At 34.3% G+C, this 18464-nt stretch overlaps 1 protein-coding gene across 1 annotated transcript; it reads left to right on the plus strand.

Moving 5' to 3' along the window:
- Positions 1-18258, plus strand: LOC111317818 (endoribonuclease Dicer homolog 2-like). Its single transcript, XM_089751281.1, is given in 24 exon segments — positions 1-227; positions 637-749; positions 915-1092; positions 1389-1502; positions 2414-2548; positions 3316-3400; positions 3482-3546; positions 5527-5667; positions 10725-10883; positions 10974-11103; positions 11195-11285; positions 11685-11880; positions 11962-12122; positions 12762-12980; positions 13115-13341; positions 13443-13714; positions 13838-13978; positions 13980-14254; positions 14350-14453; positions 14730-14926; positions 15475-15684; positions 16115-16525; positions 16692-16970; positions 17641-18258. Coding segments are annotated over 23 exon segments (4209 nt in total). The 5' UTR covers positions 1-227; positions 637-678; the 3' UTR covers positions 17989-18258.
- The last annotated feature ends 206 nt before the right edge of the window (positions 18259-18464 follow it).

The following is an 18464-nucleotide window of genomic DNA, read 5'->3' on the forward strand; positions in this document are numbered from 1 at the left end:
ACCGAGGAAAAATGCACTTTTTCATCAGCGAGTTCAAATTCTGAACTACCATGGATGCTCTCCACCTCCACCTTGTTATTGTTTTTATTACTATTTGATAATAATAGTATTAATTCAGGTGTTTTCTCTTCTTCTTTCTCAGGAAAGCAGAACAAAAGCAAGAACAAACAGAGCATCTGCCATTGATAGTTTCAATTACTCATTGCCTTTCTCCAACTTCTATACAAGTATCTATCTTCAACATTGCTTCTTTCTTGCTTATTCTTGGTTCTCTTGCTCTCTTCTTTTCGGTTATTCTTAGATTTCTTAATCTCTTTGTCATTTCATTGGTATTTTTTGAAAGATAGAGATTTAAGCTGGGTTTCTGTTAAAGATTTTATTTTTATTTTTTTTGGAAATTGAAGTTGTTAGAGAAAGATGAGAAATGGGTTTTCTTGATTTTGTCCATAGCACATTGTTTTCAGCTTTATCCATTTTGTAATTCTAAAAATGAGATGAGAAATGGGTTTTCTTGATTTTTTCCGTATCACATTGTTTTCTGCTTTATCCATTTTGTAATTCTAAAAATGTGCATATGTTTGCATCTGTGGGCATGTGTGTAAATTATGTGTTATATTAATGTGTTTCCTTTTACAGGCAGAAACTAGCAAGTGTTTCGAGTTGATCAATAGGACAGTCATGGAGCCTGTTGACATGGAGATGGACATTACCCAACAACACTCTGCTGATCCTCTCCCATTTGCCAGAAGGTGGTTCCTTTTCATCTTTTCTTTTGATAGCGTAGCTGATGAAATGAGATAAAGCTTCTTTTATTTATTTATTTTTATATCCTCTTGTTACCTTTTGTATTCTCAAGAATTAATGTAAGTAATTTTGATGTTTTCTGCATTTGGTTGTGGTTGTTTATGCAACAGTTATCAGCTTGAAGCATTTGAGAAAGCTATCGAGCAAAACACAATAACTTACTTGGAAACTGGCTCCGGCAAGACACTGATTGCCATCATGCTTCTCCGCAGCTATGCGTACCTTATTCGCAAGCCTTCACCTTTTTATGCTGTCTTCTTGGTTCCCCAAGTTGTCCTGGTTAAACAAGTATGTCAAATGACACATCCTCCTGATTAATTAGAATCATTACTTCATTGTGGTTTTTGTTGCTGAAACTTTCTGATTAGTATCTGTCCCATGTATATTTCTAGCACACAGGAAAGCTCAAATTCAGAGGCACACACATGGTCTAATATTTTATGGAATCCTGAAACAAAAATAAATTTGAGCATTATAAAAGTAGTGCATTTCTTTTCATATTATAATCTCTGCATAACATCTTTGAGTTATTTATGTTATGATTAAAAAAAAATTTTTGATTTATTGTTTCATATAATGATTAGCAAGCTGATGCTGTGGAAATGCATACGGACTTGAATGTGAGTAAGTATTGGGGAGATATGGATGTCGACTTTTGGGATGGTGCGAAATGGAAGCAAGAAATCGAGAAATATGAGGTAGGGTTTTCTATATTTATCATTGAGTTGATATGGTAGTGATGTGGAGCAATTACTTTCCTTCATCATGTAGATTATGCACATGCTATGTGATGTCCTGGCTGCTGCACTGACCTTTCTTTTTAATTATTATTTCAACTGTATATTCTTCTCTGTTTCTAAATTCGCTTTTCTGTTTTCCTTGATCTGCTTCTACTTTCTAGCTTCCATGATTTTAAGTTTATGAAAACTTTTCTTTGACTATTAGCCAACAAATTATATGATATCCTTAAGGATCAGTAGATAGATGTCTGTTAAAGCTGGCGCTGATTGATAGGAATATCAAATTGTGTTTCTTAAGCTTAAAATATATTGATTGCTCTGGATACTTTTGGAATAATGGGGGTTCTGGTGTTGGATGTATCTCTCCCTATTGATCACCAACACCAAGTAAGAGTCTTCAAAATAGTTTCTTGCATATAAAAGGCTATTCTCCATGATTCAGACCCCTAGTTTGTTGCACTTTCTTTGACTTTTTATTTTGTTTGGTAATGCTTTTGCTAGAAACTAGATTCTAGAGGATCATTTGAACTTCAGTCAAAAAAGGAGTTGTACAAAGTGCATCCAAGCTGTTGGTTTGCCCTCAGAGCATATATATATATATATGTATATATTGAAATAGTTTGGGTAGTTATACTTTTTGCTGATGATTATCAGTGAGGCTTATGGTTTCAGAAGTAATCTACCTGTTATAGCAAAATTTTGTGAACCATTATTAATTTATAGTGCCAAAAATGGATTTTATCCTACTTGTTGCATTGGCTTCATTTATTGACTGGTGCTATAATTTAAAATCAAATAACTGTGCATATTTATTTTTTTGTTAGATATGGTACATGCAGCAAGCAATAATATGTCTTTCTTACTGACAGGTGCTTGTGATGACACCTCAAATTTTACTTAATGGCTTGAGGCATAGCTTTTTCAAGATAAATATGATAAAGGTTTTGATAATTGATGAATGTCATCATGCCAGAGGAAAGCATCCTTATGCTTCCATTATGACAGTGAGTTGTCTTTCTATTCATCCTTTCTTCATTATATTTTAATTTTTTTTACTCCAAGCATTATTGTGGTGCTTATCATATGGAAATACCAGTCTGATTCACATTGGGTCAGAACTACTTCTTTGGTAATTAGACGGGAAATGAATGGAGGAGCTTTTGGTTTGTGTACATATGCATGACTGCTTTGTTTTTATGTTTTGGCATATTGATCTTATGATATTTATCTATGAAATTTATCAGTATGGCTAAATGTGGAAAAGTTTGCACGTAACTATGTATAAGTAAATTGGATACTAGCAAATTTTGTTCTGATCTCTTCTTACCTTACTATGTTTTCCTTCCATAAAGCTATGGCCAGGCAAGGTTTCATAATGTTTAATTATTGCAAAATTTTTTAGTTAGATAATTGAGTGTGTTATTATTGGATAAATTGGAGTGTTTTTGATTATCTTTTGATATATTAATATGAATAATTTATTATAACAAGGAAATAAAGAAAAACATAGTGGGCATTTCCTTTCAATAATATGTTATCTCTTGGAGTCAATCATGCTCATACTTGAAAAAAATCATTACATGGTTGCCAATTTTTTTTCTTTTATTAATGGTGTCTTTTGGCTAGGACAATAAGAATTATGCTGCTGAAAATGAGATTTTTTGTCATATATCATTTTAATTATCAATCAACAGGTTACTGGAATATTTCATATGTAAAGTGCTTTTTCTATTTTTCAGTTATGTTTGGGGATTTTTTTTTTGTATTACAGGAATTCTATCATCGCCAATTACAAGCTGGTGTATCTAATCTTCCTAGGATTTTTGGGATGACTGCTTCCCCTATAAAGTCTAAAGGTGATTTAGCTTGGTTTATTTTGGTCATTTGTGTTTCCCTTTTATAGCATTTGAAATTTTTACCTTTCTCTATTACCCCAGGGGCAAAATCAGTTGATGGCTATTGGCAGAAGATCCATGAACTGGAGACAATTATGAATTCAAAGGTTGTTTTTCATTTCTGTTTTAATGGGATTATTCTAATTCAGTTTTCTTATTTTACAAGTCATCTTGGAGTGCAGTTATATAAGTTTACTAAGGGTCATACTGAACTCAGGCCTGTTTGTTAATTGAAAGAAAAAGCCTTTGAGTCTAAGTAATCGATTGAAGGAAAATTTGAAAGAAAAGCTGTCCAAAATGTATGAATAATGTCCCCAACTCTGAGATGGGGATCTAATCCTAGCTCCTGCCAAAACTAAGGTTGATCCCCTATCATCATAGAAAAAAAAGAAAGAAAGAAAAAGGCCTTGCACCTTGTTATCATTCTTAAACGCTTATGTAGTCAAAGGGAGGAATTATGATTTTGGTAGATGATCCTGTGAGGTTAGGACTGTGAGAGTAAGTTAAAAGAATAAAAAACTGGTGTTTACCCTTAATCCTGGAAGAGTCTTCTTCTTTCTTCATGGACTTTAAGAGATCATGAAATTTTAGAGATGATGGGTTAGATTATATATATATATAGACACACACACCTGATGTAGTACATGTAGACACACATATATATTGCTTTCTGATAATGAAACATAGAGATAAAATAAGTTAAAATAATGTTGTAATATTTAATGGCTGATTCATTATCAGTGTTTAAACTTTAGCTCTTTTATTTGTCTTTTTTTGCCTATCATTTTTTATTATAAGTGCATTAGTTTTCTCTTTGCTGTTTCTGTTCTTGGTGGCTAAAGAATTTGATAGATTTTTGCTGTCATAGCCTCAATCTAATCCGCCTATACCCTCTCATTGAAACATTAGTGCTTTGATGTAGTTTATTTTGTGTTCCTGTTTCTCATTTGTACCACACATTGTATTATTCATTTCTCTTCAGTGCAAAAATGATTTTTTTTTTCTGAATTTCTTTTATCAGAAGATGTCTGAACCTTTAGCTTGAGATATTATGAGTGTTAATTTTTGCTCTCAAAATGTATTCTTCATTCTTAGTTTTACTTCATTCTATTTTTCTTTTACTTCAGTCTTAACAGCTAGATGATTTATGTTCAGCTATGAGACTCATGACTATGACCTAGGTTCTTTTATTATGCATAATATCCCTGTAGTTACTACTATTTTTATGTTGCCAATTGTCACACATCCTAACCCTTATCGTAGAAGGTGGTTGAAATTAGAGTTTGCTTTCATTCACCTGGGTATTATTTCTTCTCTCATTGGAATTGGCTGGGTTTGGGAGAAATGAGCTTATTTGTGCACCAGTTAGGAGAAATGAGTTTTTGGATTTGGAAGAGACCAAAGCTTCTAGAGATAGACTACGAAAGATGTGGATATAAGTAATAAAGGATGATATGAGGGTTAAGGAAGTAGATGAAATGTTGTTTTTGATGGAAATGAGTAGCGCAAAAAGATTTAATACTACGTTCTAACATGATTCTTTTTCTTGGCCTTTCACACAGTCACCATAGAGTTATGGGATATAAGACTTAGTTTGTTATTATTGTATTGGAATTGGCTAGATATTTTTTATCTTATTTTCTGCTGCATTACCTGTTGTTTTTCAATCATACGACTTTATTTTGTTTTCAACTTTGGTTGTTTGGAATCTCAACTAAGGTTTTTTGGAATGTTTAGATGGTTATTCTTCTCGTGGGCTTACACATATCAAGTATTTTATTGATCTTCATGCAAATGAAGTAATCTTCTAGGCTGTCCTTTTTATTTTTTTTCTGTAAATATTTTTCTTGTCATAGTTAAATTTAAGGTAAACTATCCAATTATGATAGAGTTAATGTAATTCTTCCTTCTTGTACTTTTTTGTCTTTTGTGATAATTTGCACGTGACATTTTGATGCATAGAAATTTATTATAGATCTTTGCATTGCTTGCCTCTGCTTATGATTTTGTTCTTTTGATACATAATTGTATCATTTAAGGAAGATTACATTTTTAATATTTACATATTATGTTTTCCTCCATTGAAGGTGTATACATGCGTTAGTGAATCTGTAGTTGCTCAGTTTGTTCCATTTTCGACTCCAAAGTTCAAGTTTTACCAACACATGGAAATGCCATATGTTTTATATGCAGGCTTGGCAAAGGAATTGAATGTTTTGAAAGAGAAGGTGTGTATATTCTTTGTTGAAATTTTTTGCTGTCGCTAGTTCAAATTGAGAAATTTCTCATCTCTTTGTAAGTTGTATATGACTGATGACTTTTTAAGTAACTAAATTTGGATTTTTTTTTTTTTTTTTGTGTGTGTGTTGTGTCTGTAGTTAATGCAACTTGCACTTAGCATTAAATCCTTTTTGGTTTGATCATAGTGTCAACCGATCTAATAAATTAGGATGAATTTTGGTTAAATCTTCTGAAGTGAAGCAGAGTAGCTTGGAAAATTAGGGGATTTTGCACCTAGAAAATAGTAGGAAAGGGAATTGTTCATTTTTAGTTTTAATTGAACCCCGATCATTTTGGAGTTGAGAATGTAGGGAGGCTGGATGTTGAAGACTGGTTGCTGGAGTTAATTGGCAGCATGCAATTGTTAATGATTTCTGAATGTGGAAACTGAATGTATATTGAAAAACTGCTTATCTACAATTATACAAGAATCTTAGGTTTATATACAACTAAGTAGGGGTTAAACTAGGAAACTAAATCTTCCTTAATTCTAGGGATACAAATACTTAATTCTAGAGATACAAATATAAATATACAGATTACAAGATTACAACCAGCTGTAAATAAGTGTTTTCCCACACTCTCCCTCAAGCTGGTGAATAGGTGTTTTCCATTCCCAGCTTGGAAATAATTTCTTGAAATGTTGCACTACTGAGACCTTTAGTCAATACATCTGCAAGTTGACCCTTAGTTGATACATAAGGTGTACAAATCAACCCACTGTCTAGTTTCTCCTTTATGAAATGCCGGTCTACTTCAATGTGTTTTGTTCTGTCATGTTGCACAGGATTGTGTGCAATGCTTATTGCAGACTTGTTATTACAGTAGAGTCTCATTGGTCCATCCCACTTGATCTTCAAGTCTTCTAGGATAATCTTTAACCATAGTAGTTCACAAATTCCTTGAGCCATTGCTCTGAACTCTGCTTCAGCACTTGATCTTGCCACCACATTCTGTTTTTTACTCCTCCAAGTCACAAGATTACCACCTAAGAAAGTGCAGTAACCTGAGGTAGATCTTCTATCAGTTACTGAATCTGCATAATCAGCATCTGTATATGCTTCTAGAATTAACCCCGAATCTTTTTTGAATAAGATACCTCTCCCAGGATTGGCCTTCAAATAGTGCAATATACGGTAGACAGCCTGTAGGTGCACTTCTTTAGGACTATGCATAAATTGACTTACCACACTCATAGCATATGCTATATCAGGTCTAGTATGTGAGAGATAAATGAGTCTTCCAACTAATCTTTGGTACATCTCTCTATTTACAGCAGCATCTTCATTAGCTTCTCCAATTTTATGATTAGGATCTATAGGGGTATTTGCAGGTTTACATGCAAGCTTCCCAGTTTCCTTCAGAAGATCCATCACATATTTCTGTTGTGAGATAAAAATACCATGCCGTGAGTGAGCTACTTCAATTCCTAGGAAGTACTTCAATCTCCCTAGCTCTTTTATCTCAAATTCTCTAGCCAAACACTGTTTTAGAGATTCTCTCTCTTTTTCATCATCTCCAGTTACAATTATATCATCAACATACACTAATAGAACTGTGACTCTCTCTGAATCAGAGTGCTTGATAAACAATGTGTGATCTCCTTGACTCTGTTTATATCCCATTGCTAGCATCACTTTGGCAAATCTCCCGAACCAAGCTCTAGGAGACTGTTTAAGGCCATATAAAGCCTTTTTTAACCTGCATACTTTGTTTGCTTCTAGATGACCTTCAAATCCCGGTGGAACCTTCATATATATTTCTTCTTCCAAATCACCATGTAAAAAAGCATTCTTTACATCAAATTGTTGAAGCTGCCAATTGTAATTTGCAGCTAATGATAACAAAATCCTAACTGTATTCATCTTGGCAACTGGAGCAAAGGTTTCCTGGTAATCCACTCCATAGGTCTGAGTATAGCCCTTAGCCACTAACCTGGCTTTATACCTTTCAACAGTACCATCTGCCTTGTATTTTACAGTGAAAACCCATTTACACCCCACTGGATTTTTTCCTTTAGGCAACTCTACCAGTTCCCATGTCTGATTTTTCTCTAAGGCCGCCATTTCTATTTTCATGGCTTGCCTCCATTTCTCACTGGATAATGCCTCGGATAATGTAGTTGGAACAGAAATAGTGTTTAGGCTCACAAGAAAATTTTTGTGGGATGGTGAGAATTTGTCAAATGACACAAAATTAGATATTGGATATAGTGGATGCTTGGTACATTCTCTGGTTCCTTTCTTAATGGCAATAGGCAAATCATAATCACTAGTTATAGTTTTAGGAGATTTATGCTCATTTTGAGAAACAGAGTCAAAAACTGTAGTTACCTCATTTCCAGAGTTAGGATCAGGTTCTTGGACTGGCACTGGTTCAGGATCTGGAACTTTCCTTCTTGAGTACACCTATAATTCCTTCATAGAATCAAGAACAATATTATCCTTTGTCACATCTTTTGTATTTGGAATGGGTTCAGACTCAAATTCAATGTTTGACTTGGGCTCAGCAGAAACAGGTTTCGACTCATAAGAATTAATGGGTGTAAATGTTGAAGAAGAGGGCAAATCAAGCAAAAAGAAGTCTTTACCCTTATCTTCCATGAATGAAGTCTCCCTCTGAAGATAAGGTTGAGTAAAAAAAGGTTTATTTTCTTCAAAAGTGACATCTGCAGACACAAAATTTTTTGGTAGGAGGATGATAGCACTTATATCCTTTTTGAGTTGAAGAATACCCCACAAAAATACACTTAATCGCTCTTGGATCCAACTTTCCCCTGTTATGACTGTGAAAATGAACAAATGATGTACAACCAAATATCCTAGGTGTGAGATTGTTTGTGGTATTGAGGTTGGGATAAAATTGTGAGAGTAGTTCCATAGGAGTTTTAAATCCCAAAACTCTTGAAGGTAACCTATTTATAATGTGTGTGGCAGTGAGAACAGCTTCCCCCCAATAAGATTTAGGTACATTTGCTTGAAAAAGAAAGGCTCTGGTTGTGGCTAATAAATGACTGTGTTTTCTCTTTGCCACTCCATTCTGCTGTGGAGTATTAACACAAGATGACTTATGGATAATCCCCTCTTTTTGGAAATAGGTGGATAGACTCTGGTTGAAGTAGTCTTTTGCATTATCAGACCTAAATCTCTTGATTCTTACTCCAAATTGATTTTGGAAGCTTAAAAACACACTATTCACATCTGATTTGGATTTAAGTAAAAAAACCCAAGAGACCCTAGTACAATTATCTATGAATGAAACAAACCATCTCGCACCAGAAATATTAAGAATTGTAGAGGGACCCCAAATGTCACTATGAATCAAGTAAAAAGGAGTAGAACTTCTTTTGTTACTGATTGGAAAAGACACACGTCTATGTTTTGCAAATTCACAAATATCACAATGAAAATCTTCAACATTTAATTCTTTGAACAAAGAAGGAAACATGTTTCTCAAGGTTCCAAAAGAAGGATGTCCAAGACGAAAATGATAAAGCCAGATTTTGTCTTTATTGGAAGATTTTTCAGAAAGAAATGACAAAGGTAAACTATTTTTTATACTACTTGTGTTATTTGATGTCTCAAGATAGGATAGTCCATCCTTCTCCTTAGCAAGTCCAATCATCTTCCCCGAACTCTGGTCCTGAAATTCACAATAAGAGGGATAAAAAGTTACTTTGCAATTCATATCTCTGGTAAGTTTTTGTATAGATATCAGATTAGTAGACAATCCAGGAACATGAAGAACATTTTTTAGAACAAACGAGGGATTAACTTGAACATCTCCTAATCCTGCCACTGTGGTAAGTGAACCATCAGCAACAACAATTTTCTTATTACTAGGACACAAGTTATATGTACTAAACTTTTGTGGGGAATGTGTCATGTGGTCTGTGGCTCCTAAGTCAATGACCCAAGAACTCGTAATAGGCTTAGCCGAGACATTTAATCCATTAGAACCGGAAGCTTTACCTGAACTAGAAACTTTACCCAAAGAACATACCATAGCAGGCTTTTCAAGGATTTTCAATAAGTTTCTCAGCTTTTCAATCTCTTCCCTGTTGAACTCTCCTTGTTTCTGAGACATCTGTAGTACTCCAGTGATTTTCCCAGTTAACATTTCCTCAAATTGGGTGATAGTGATATCTTTCTTTGAAAGGGTTCGACAATGAAGGCCTAAAAAAGTCGGCAATGAAGGCCTAAAAAAGTCGGCAATGAAGGCTGAAGATTTTTCTTCTCAAGAAGAGCCTAAAGCTCTGATACCATGTGGAAACTGAATGTATATTGAAAAACTGCTTATCTACAATTATACAAGAATCTTAGGTTTATATACAACTAAGTAGGGGTTAAACTAGGAAACTAAATCTTCCTTAATTCTAGGGATACAAATACTTAATTCTAGAGATACAAATATAAATATACAGATTACAAGATTACAACCAACTGTAAATAAGTGTTTTCCCACACTGAATATTTTGCAAGGGGAAAAATGAAAAAGTAGTTGTGAATTTGCCCACGTTTTGAATATGGTTTGATAGGTTAGGATAGGCCTTTTTTGATTAAGAAAAACATCAGATCTGATAATGTTCATATTAGAAAGGTAGTAACAAGGAAAGAGGAATGCAAAACAATTAGAGAAGCAGAGAGAGCAATTAGTTAGAGTTCTGGATAGATTCTTAAGGCTCCTGCTTCTAATGATTCTTAGACCACAGACTACAATGCGACATGGATATGACACATATCTCACAACTACAATAATTCTGTGATATGCCAATTTAACAAAATGTTTTGCATATATATATATTTATGTATGTATGTGTTCTGCTGGTATGGTAGATGCATTAATACTTATGATGGTCCATGTAGCAAGCTTTAGGACTCCTAAGTAATAACAACATACTTGGGCTACTGTCTTGGGATGCGAAGAAGAATGAAAAATTGTTTTCTCATGGAGTTACTATCTATGAAAAATTTAACAATATTCTTAGTCTGCTTTTTTCTATTAGGATACTGACAGTAGATGCACTGGTTTTCAGCATGAATGTTCAGTGGTCAATTTGGGTCTTGAAGCTTCTGCAGCAGAATCTACAAGAAAGAAAATATCAAAGACACATTCAGCTTTAATACATTGTTTAGACGAGCTTGGTGTCTGGTTGGCTTTAAAGGTATGCTTTTAGACTGTTTATGGTTTCACTTACTGAAATTATTGCTGACAAAGTGCCATATATGTCATTCTGTCTGTGTATTTGTAATAGGCTGCAGAATACTTGTCATGTTATGAAAGTGATTTTCTTATGTGGGGGAAATTGGATGTGTTTTGTGAGAAAATTGTTAGGAGCTACAGTTTGGATGCTTTCCATGCATTTGAAACATGCATACCTTCTGGTACTTATATTTTCCTCTTATAGTGAGTTGATAATCAGTTGGTCTATCATTTTTCTTAAATTTTGTCATTATTTTCTATTTCACCATTTAGTTCCAGATTGGACTAATGTTAAAGCCAGTGTGGATGCTGGGCTTCTTACAACAAAAGTTTTCTGCCTGATTGAATCTCTTTTCGAATACAGGTATCAGGATTATTGATTGGTAGAATATGTTTAATGCAGTTTAATCTGTTGTAACCTTGTATTCTTGTTCTATCAGTTACTAGGTGCTAAGATAGTAATGCTACCCTTTGAATTTTATCCGTTCTGCTCTGTAATTATTTGAAGTTCGTTTTGGGAAGATATTCAGATGCATTGATACCTTCGAAATGGCAAAGATTTTAAAGAATAGTTTGTTATGTATGTTTTACCGTGGTGCCCATTGTAGACTCAAAAATGGCCTGGGAGGATTTTTTATATTTAGGGACTGTTGTCCATTTTAGAGGCTTATAAGATCTCTAGCCCTGTACCTCCAGCTCCCTCATTTTTCTTCATTTGTGCATTATTTCTTCTAGTTAAGTGATCTTATGTGCCATGATGCAGGGTGTTGAAGGATATTAGGTGTATAATTTTTGTGGAAAGGGTTATAACAGCCATTGTGCTTCAATCACTGTTCAGTGAACTGCTTCCAAAGCACAATAGCTGGAAGACCAAATACATTGCAGGAAATAACTCTGGATTGCAGAACCAGACAAGGAAGAAACAAAATGAAATTGTAGAAGAATTCCGCAAAGGCATGGTATGTTTATATGTTACCCATGGTAGAAAATAATGTATTTGTTGCCAGCTGTATCTGAATGATGGAATTCCATCCCTGCAGGTAAACATAATTGTTGCAACTTCAATTCTTGAGGAAGGCTTAGATGTTCAATCATGCAACTTAGTTATTAGATTTGATCCTTCAGCAACAGTTTGTAGTTTCATACAGTCCCGAGGGCGTGCTAGAATGCAGAATTCAGATTTTTTATTAATGGTGAAGAGGTAATATTCTATTCCATCCCTTGTATTATTTCTCAAAGTTTAAAAATCTTTATTACTAGTTCAACCATTTTGAAGGTGAAGTTTATAAAGAAAGCAATTCCTTCCGTCATGTATCCCCGATTAGTGCAACCTCAGATGCTTCAATTGTTGATTCGAGTATCGAGTGAAAGGTTACACCTATGGGTCTGTATTGTGGGTCAACCCTACTACACTAGTACCAATAGGCGGCAAAGAGGAAGAAGCACTACACCTAGGAATCAACTACAAGAAAACTTGATTCTTTTTCTTCCTTTTTTTTTTTTAATTTTTTTTCTAAGAAAGATACCATTAAAATAACTTAAACAGCATTAAGTAGTCACGTAAAGTGTTTCTGTATCCTGGGTTTTTATCTAGTTGTTTTGTTTTGGGACTTTATCAGATATGGGTTTATCTAATAAACTTGTGAGAGATCTATGTTCTTTCTGCTGTATCCCTTGGATTTATCTAATAAATTTCTTGGCTTAGCATAAAAAAACATAATCATGTTTGCTAAAGAAATTTTGGAAACTTATTATTTTGCATGATTTTCATACTTAATGAGAAAAATATATTGTGGATCTTCTTATGTCCTTAACAATGCTCCTGGTTTGATAATGGTAGTGGAGATTTTTCTACACATTCTCGACTGGAGAACTATCTTGCTAGTGGAGATGTAATGAGAAAGGAATCTTTATGCCGTGCTTCTCATCCATGTTCTCCTCTTAGAAATGACTTATATGATGAAGAATTCTACCAAGTTGCAAGCACTGGGGCGTGTATGACTCTTAGTTCTAGTGTTGGTTTGATATACTTCTATTGCTCACGTCTCCCTGCAGATGGGTTAGTGATTATTAGTTGTTGATTATTGTACATTCTACTAATAACTTATTTCTTTTAATTTAGTTACGTCCTTATTATCATTATTTCCGTGGCTTAATGTTTGCTTATTTTTCTTGTGTTTGTTTGTTCTCTAGATATTTTAAACCTAGTCCAAGGTGTGTCATAGATAAGGAAATGGGGATTTGCGCCCTCCATCTACCCAAGAGTTCCCCTATACAAACTGTTTGTGTCCAAGGAAATATTAAAAATATAAAGCAAAAGGCATGCTTTGAAGCATGCAAGCAACTCCATGAAATTGGTGCTTTAACAGATAACCTTGTTCCTGATATTGTTGTGGAAGAAAATGATGCAGAAGAAACTGGTAATAATAATGCATGGCCTTTATTTTCCCATCTTCAATGACTCTTATATGTAATTTCAATCTATTTAAAGATGTTATTTACGTAATTATTTGATATTCAGGGAGGGAACCCTATAATGATGATCAACCGATTTTCTTCCCTCCTGAACTGGTGAATAAGTGTTCACAGGAGTTCATGACAAAATACTACTGCTACTTAATGGAGTTGAAGCAGAACTTTGATTATGAGGTTCCTGTTCATAACATCATGCTTCTTGTGAGGAGTCAGCTTGAAATGGATGAAAAAAGTGTGGGTATTGAATTAGAAGTTGATAGGGGTGTTTTGACAGTTAACTTGAAATATGTTGGACTAATCCATCTCAATTATGACCAGGTATTATTTCTGGTTTTTGTGTTTTAATTTTATTATTGTTTTCTTGTGGTGAAAATAGAAAATATAGTAATGCATTCATGTTTTAAAATTTTTTTCACTCTTTGCACCTTATCTTTCTAGCAGGTTATCTTGTGTAGAAGGTTTCAGATTGCTCTTTTCCGGGTTCTTATTGATCGTAAAGCAGACAAATTGGCAGAGGTGTTAAGTGACCTTAGGTCAGGGAATAATTCTGAAATTGATTATCTTCTTCTCCCGTCAAATTACCTTGGGCCAGAATCCTGTGATTGATTGGTCATCAGTTTCTTCCGTCTCATTTTCTTATGAAAAGTTCTGGAAGGAGCATGTTAACTGTAATGCTGGTATGATACAGACCAAAAGTGGTTTGTTATGCACTTGCCTGATTCAAAATTCGTTGGTCTGTACTCCTCACAATGGTCATGCCTATATTATCAATGGTTGTTTAAATAATTTAAATGCAAATTCACTTTTGAGGCTGAGTGATGAAAGTGTAATGACCTACAAGGAGTATTATGAACAACGGTAAGCATGTTTTGTAGTACTTTGTGAAGAATTGATGTGGAATATGTTAAACTTATGTTCCTTGTCAGTAACCCAATTCTCATGTGACATTACAGCCATGGTATCCAATTACGTTTTAGTCGAGTACCTTTCCTTGCTGGGCGACATGTTTTCACTGTGCACAATTACCTTCACAGATGCAGAAGACAAAAAGAGAAAGGTGTGTTTTCTCTTGTCATCTTGTCTTCTAGAGATTAGCAAGATGACTTTAGATGATTTTTGCAATCGAATGCAACTTTGCAACTTTTAGGAATAAGTTTCACATTAGAGGTTTTGTTGTAAAGAAAGAGAGAGAATGTGTGGTACAAAATTGGTTTAGTCCTTTGACATGTTCAATTGGTGAAAGCGAATGTGTTTTTTCATCTTTTATTTAATAATCTACTTTTTAATTGTTCAGTTCATTTTAATTTTATTTTGTGTTTTGTTTGTTCTGCAGAATCAAGTAATGCATCTGTAGAATTGCCTCCTGAGCTTTGTGATGTCATTATGTCTCCCATATCAATTAGCACGGTGTATTCTTTTACATTTGCTCCATCAATCATGTACCGACTTGAGTCTTTGCTCCTCGCTACCAACTTGAAAAAGATGCACCTGGATAATTGTGTGCAAAATATTGCTATTCCAACCATGAAGGTATGCTAGTGTGCTTTTGAAATACATTTTAAAAATATATGGCGATGTATCATTCAGTAGATGATATCTTCTTAAAAAAAAAAAAAAAGATAATATCTGGATTGCATGACTCAGGATTAAATTCTATTTTTATTTAATTTTCAGATAATTTGTCATTATGCATTTCTGTGTGACTATGGATAATCTGAAATTTAGCATCTTAATGTGAATTAAGTGCTCAATATTTATGGAATTTTCTATTACCTCCATAAATAGAGTTAATGCACTTAGTATGCATAAAAGAATTTGTCTAAATAAAACAGTCTTTGTTCAATTGCATGGTTGCAGTTTAGACCAGCTAGCGCATATGCTTCTATGGTTAGTATCATCACTCACCATCAAAAACAGTAACTTACAAACGGTTGAACCATTATTGTAAGAAATTTTGATGTTACATAGAAGTAGTTTCCTGGGATGGTATATTGACCTTTATGGTATGCATAGTTAAGTGCAGCTTTTTATATGTTGCCTAACTCTTTGCTTCAACTTGACTCAACTACGCTTGTTAGGTTTTGGAGGCAATTACCACCAAAAGGTGCCAAGAAAATTTTCATTTGGAATCATTGGAGACTCTTGGCGACTCTTTTTTGAAGTATGCTGTTTGCCAACAGCTATTCAAAAAACATCAAAATCATCATGAGGGCCTTCTTAGTATTAGGAAGGACAAAATTATTTCAAATACAGCTCTTTGTATGCTAGGATGTGACAAGAAACTTCCGGTAAATTTTCTTTTAGATATTGATTTTATTTTTCCAATCATATTATCCTCAGGGAGGTTTTATCCCTTATATGACCAGTTCTCTCTTTCTTTTCTTTGGTTGTTTTAGTCCCTCTTGTAACCATGCTTGGGAGATCTCTCTCTCTCTCTCTCTCTCTCTCTCTATATATATATATATATATATATATATATATACACACACACACACACACACACACAACTCCAGCTCTTTCTTTTTTTTTCCCCTTTATTCTTGGACTAAACAGTTAAGTTTGCATTTATTTTAAAGTTCTGCTGTTCCCATTAGATTCTAAGTTGTTTTCAAGTTACCATGTTACCATTAAGCTACATTTGCATCTTAGTTACTATGATGTCTCCATAGCTATCAAACTCAAATCTGTAATATGCTTTCAGAACTCCTAAAATTGCAGGGATTTGTCCGTGATGAGCCTTTTGATCCCAAAAGTTGGATGATTCCTGGTTATAATTCTGGAAGTTATACATTAAATGAAGAGACACTGTGTAATACAAGAAAAATATATGTTAGTGGAAGAAGAAAGGTAAAGAGTAAGAAGGTTGCTGATGTTGTTGAGGCACTGATCGGTGCATACCTTAGCACAGGAGGTGAAGCAGCTGGAGTATTATTTATGAATTGGATTGGTATAACTATCGATTTTATGAATATACCATACGAAAGACATTTCAAGGTGCAGGCAGAAAAGTATGTTAATGTCCGGCATTTAGAGTCCCTTCTCAACTATTCATTCCAAGACCCTTCTCTGTTGGTGGAAGCACTAACCCATGGTTCTTACATGCTTGCTGAAATCCCAGGATGTTATCAGGTTAGTCTGGTGATAATCTGCTAAACTAATATGCTTTTGTTATACGAGTTACATTTTAACTGTGCATTGTTTCATTATACTCTATCTTAATGTTTTATGATTCTACATAGTAAGTTCTGTTCTCTTCTGAGTTTAATCTAACCATAATTAATTCTTTTCTGAGCAGCGGCTGGAATTTCTAGGGGACTCCGTTTTAGATTATCTTATTACTCTGCATTTATACAATAAATATCCAGGGATCTCGCCAGGATTATTAACTGATCTGAGGTCAGCATCTGTCAACAACAATTGCTATGCGCTGTCAGCTGTTAAGGCTGGATTGCATAAGCACATTCTCCAAAGTTCACAGAAACTTTACAAGCATATAAAAGAAACTGTTGAAAGTTTTAAGGAATTATTGTTGGAATATACTTTTGGATGGGAATCTGAGAAGTCTTTCCCCAAGGTTTGTTATTAGATATTTACCACTCTTTAGTATTTACATAGCAATGCTGATTATCTGTTTTCTGGTATCTTTTCTGTACTGTGACAATGATTTTAAGTCTGCATAAAGGGTTAATGTCAATTCTAACAGCAATCTGTGTAAGCTGTATCTTCAGATGAAAATATCTGCTAATAGCACTCAGCACTCATTGAGTTTGGAAAGCAAGGTAAAACCTGATGTAGTTAACATGAGTTCGGACATATTGTACAAGTATGGTAGTAGAGTTACAGACTTGGTCTCAGATTTGCTTGTCAGATAAGTTCTTTGTGAGAATCTGCTATTTACTGAATGCAACTTTGCTAGAAATCCTCATTAGCTTTCTAGAAGGAGGCCAAAAGCCACGTAGTTTGTTGATAGAGTAGTGCACTTTTAGTTCTGACTAAGATTCGAATCCTGTCAATCTCAAATATATAAAAAAGGAAAAAGCTTTCTTGAAAGAGGACCTGATAATTTTATTTTTTTCTAAGAGTAAATCTTTGTAAATGTTCTTGTTTGGCGAAGCAACACAGAATTATGGGTTCTTAAAGGCTGTTATTTTGTCATTATTGCTCACTTGGTACATTAATCATTGTTGTAAATTCTTTTCAATGTTTCTGTTATTTATTTAAATTTGACTCTTAATTTTAATCAGGTCCTTGGTGATGTGATGGAGTCTCTTGCTGGGGCTATATTTGTTGATTCAGGATACAATAAGGAAACCGTATTCCAGAGTATAAGGCCACTGTTGGAGCCCATGGTTACTCCAGAGAGTACGAGGGTTCACCCTGTGAAAGAGTTAAATGAACTCTGTCAAAAGGAGCATTTTGAACTAAGAAAACCCATTGTTTCAAGTGACAATGGTGCTTCTTCTATTACAATAGAGGTTGAAGCAAATGGCACGGTATTCAAGCACACATCAACAGCTTCTGATAAGAAGATGGCCAAAAAACTGGCTTCCAAAGAAGTTTTGAAGTCCCTAAAGGGAGCCAATTTTAGGTAGATTTTGCATTTCTTCGCCTGCCAAGAGGAGTTAAGGTGAGATTCACTTGATATATGTACTTACTAAAATTGATGCACCTGAGCGATTGACTCAGTAGGTGTTCAGAGAGCTGTGTGTTTCTACTTGATCAAAAAACCATATCTTAATCCTCTTATGGCATTCTGGGATCTAAGTTTGTGACACTATTAATACTCTTTTGAACAAAATGTTCTTGTACCATGTAAATTCTCATCCAATTCTTGTAAATGCAATTCTTACTCATTGGTACAATTGCTTGAGTTGAAACCAAAATGTTGCTGGGCCTTTTTGTTGCTGTTTCCATTTTCAACTGTAGCTCCCCACATCCTCGCCCTCTAAGATGAGACGCTGGGCCAAACCGAGGATTAAGATCGGAATAATTGGGAAAAAGGATTAATGGTACGAATGATTTTTTAATTATGATAAAATGTTTAATATAATATTTAAATTTTAAAAAT

Source organism: Durio zibethinus, chromosome 2 (genome assembly GCF_047325235.1).
Source record: "Durio zibethinus cultivar Kanyao isolate XHJ-2024 chromosome 2, ASM4732523v1, whole genome shotgun sequence".
NCBI lineage: Eukaryota > Viridiplantae > Streptophyta > Magnoliopsida > Malvales > Malvaceae > Durio > Durio zibethinus.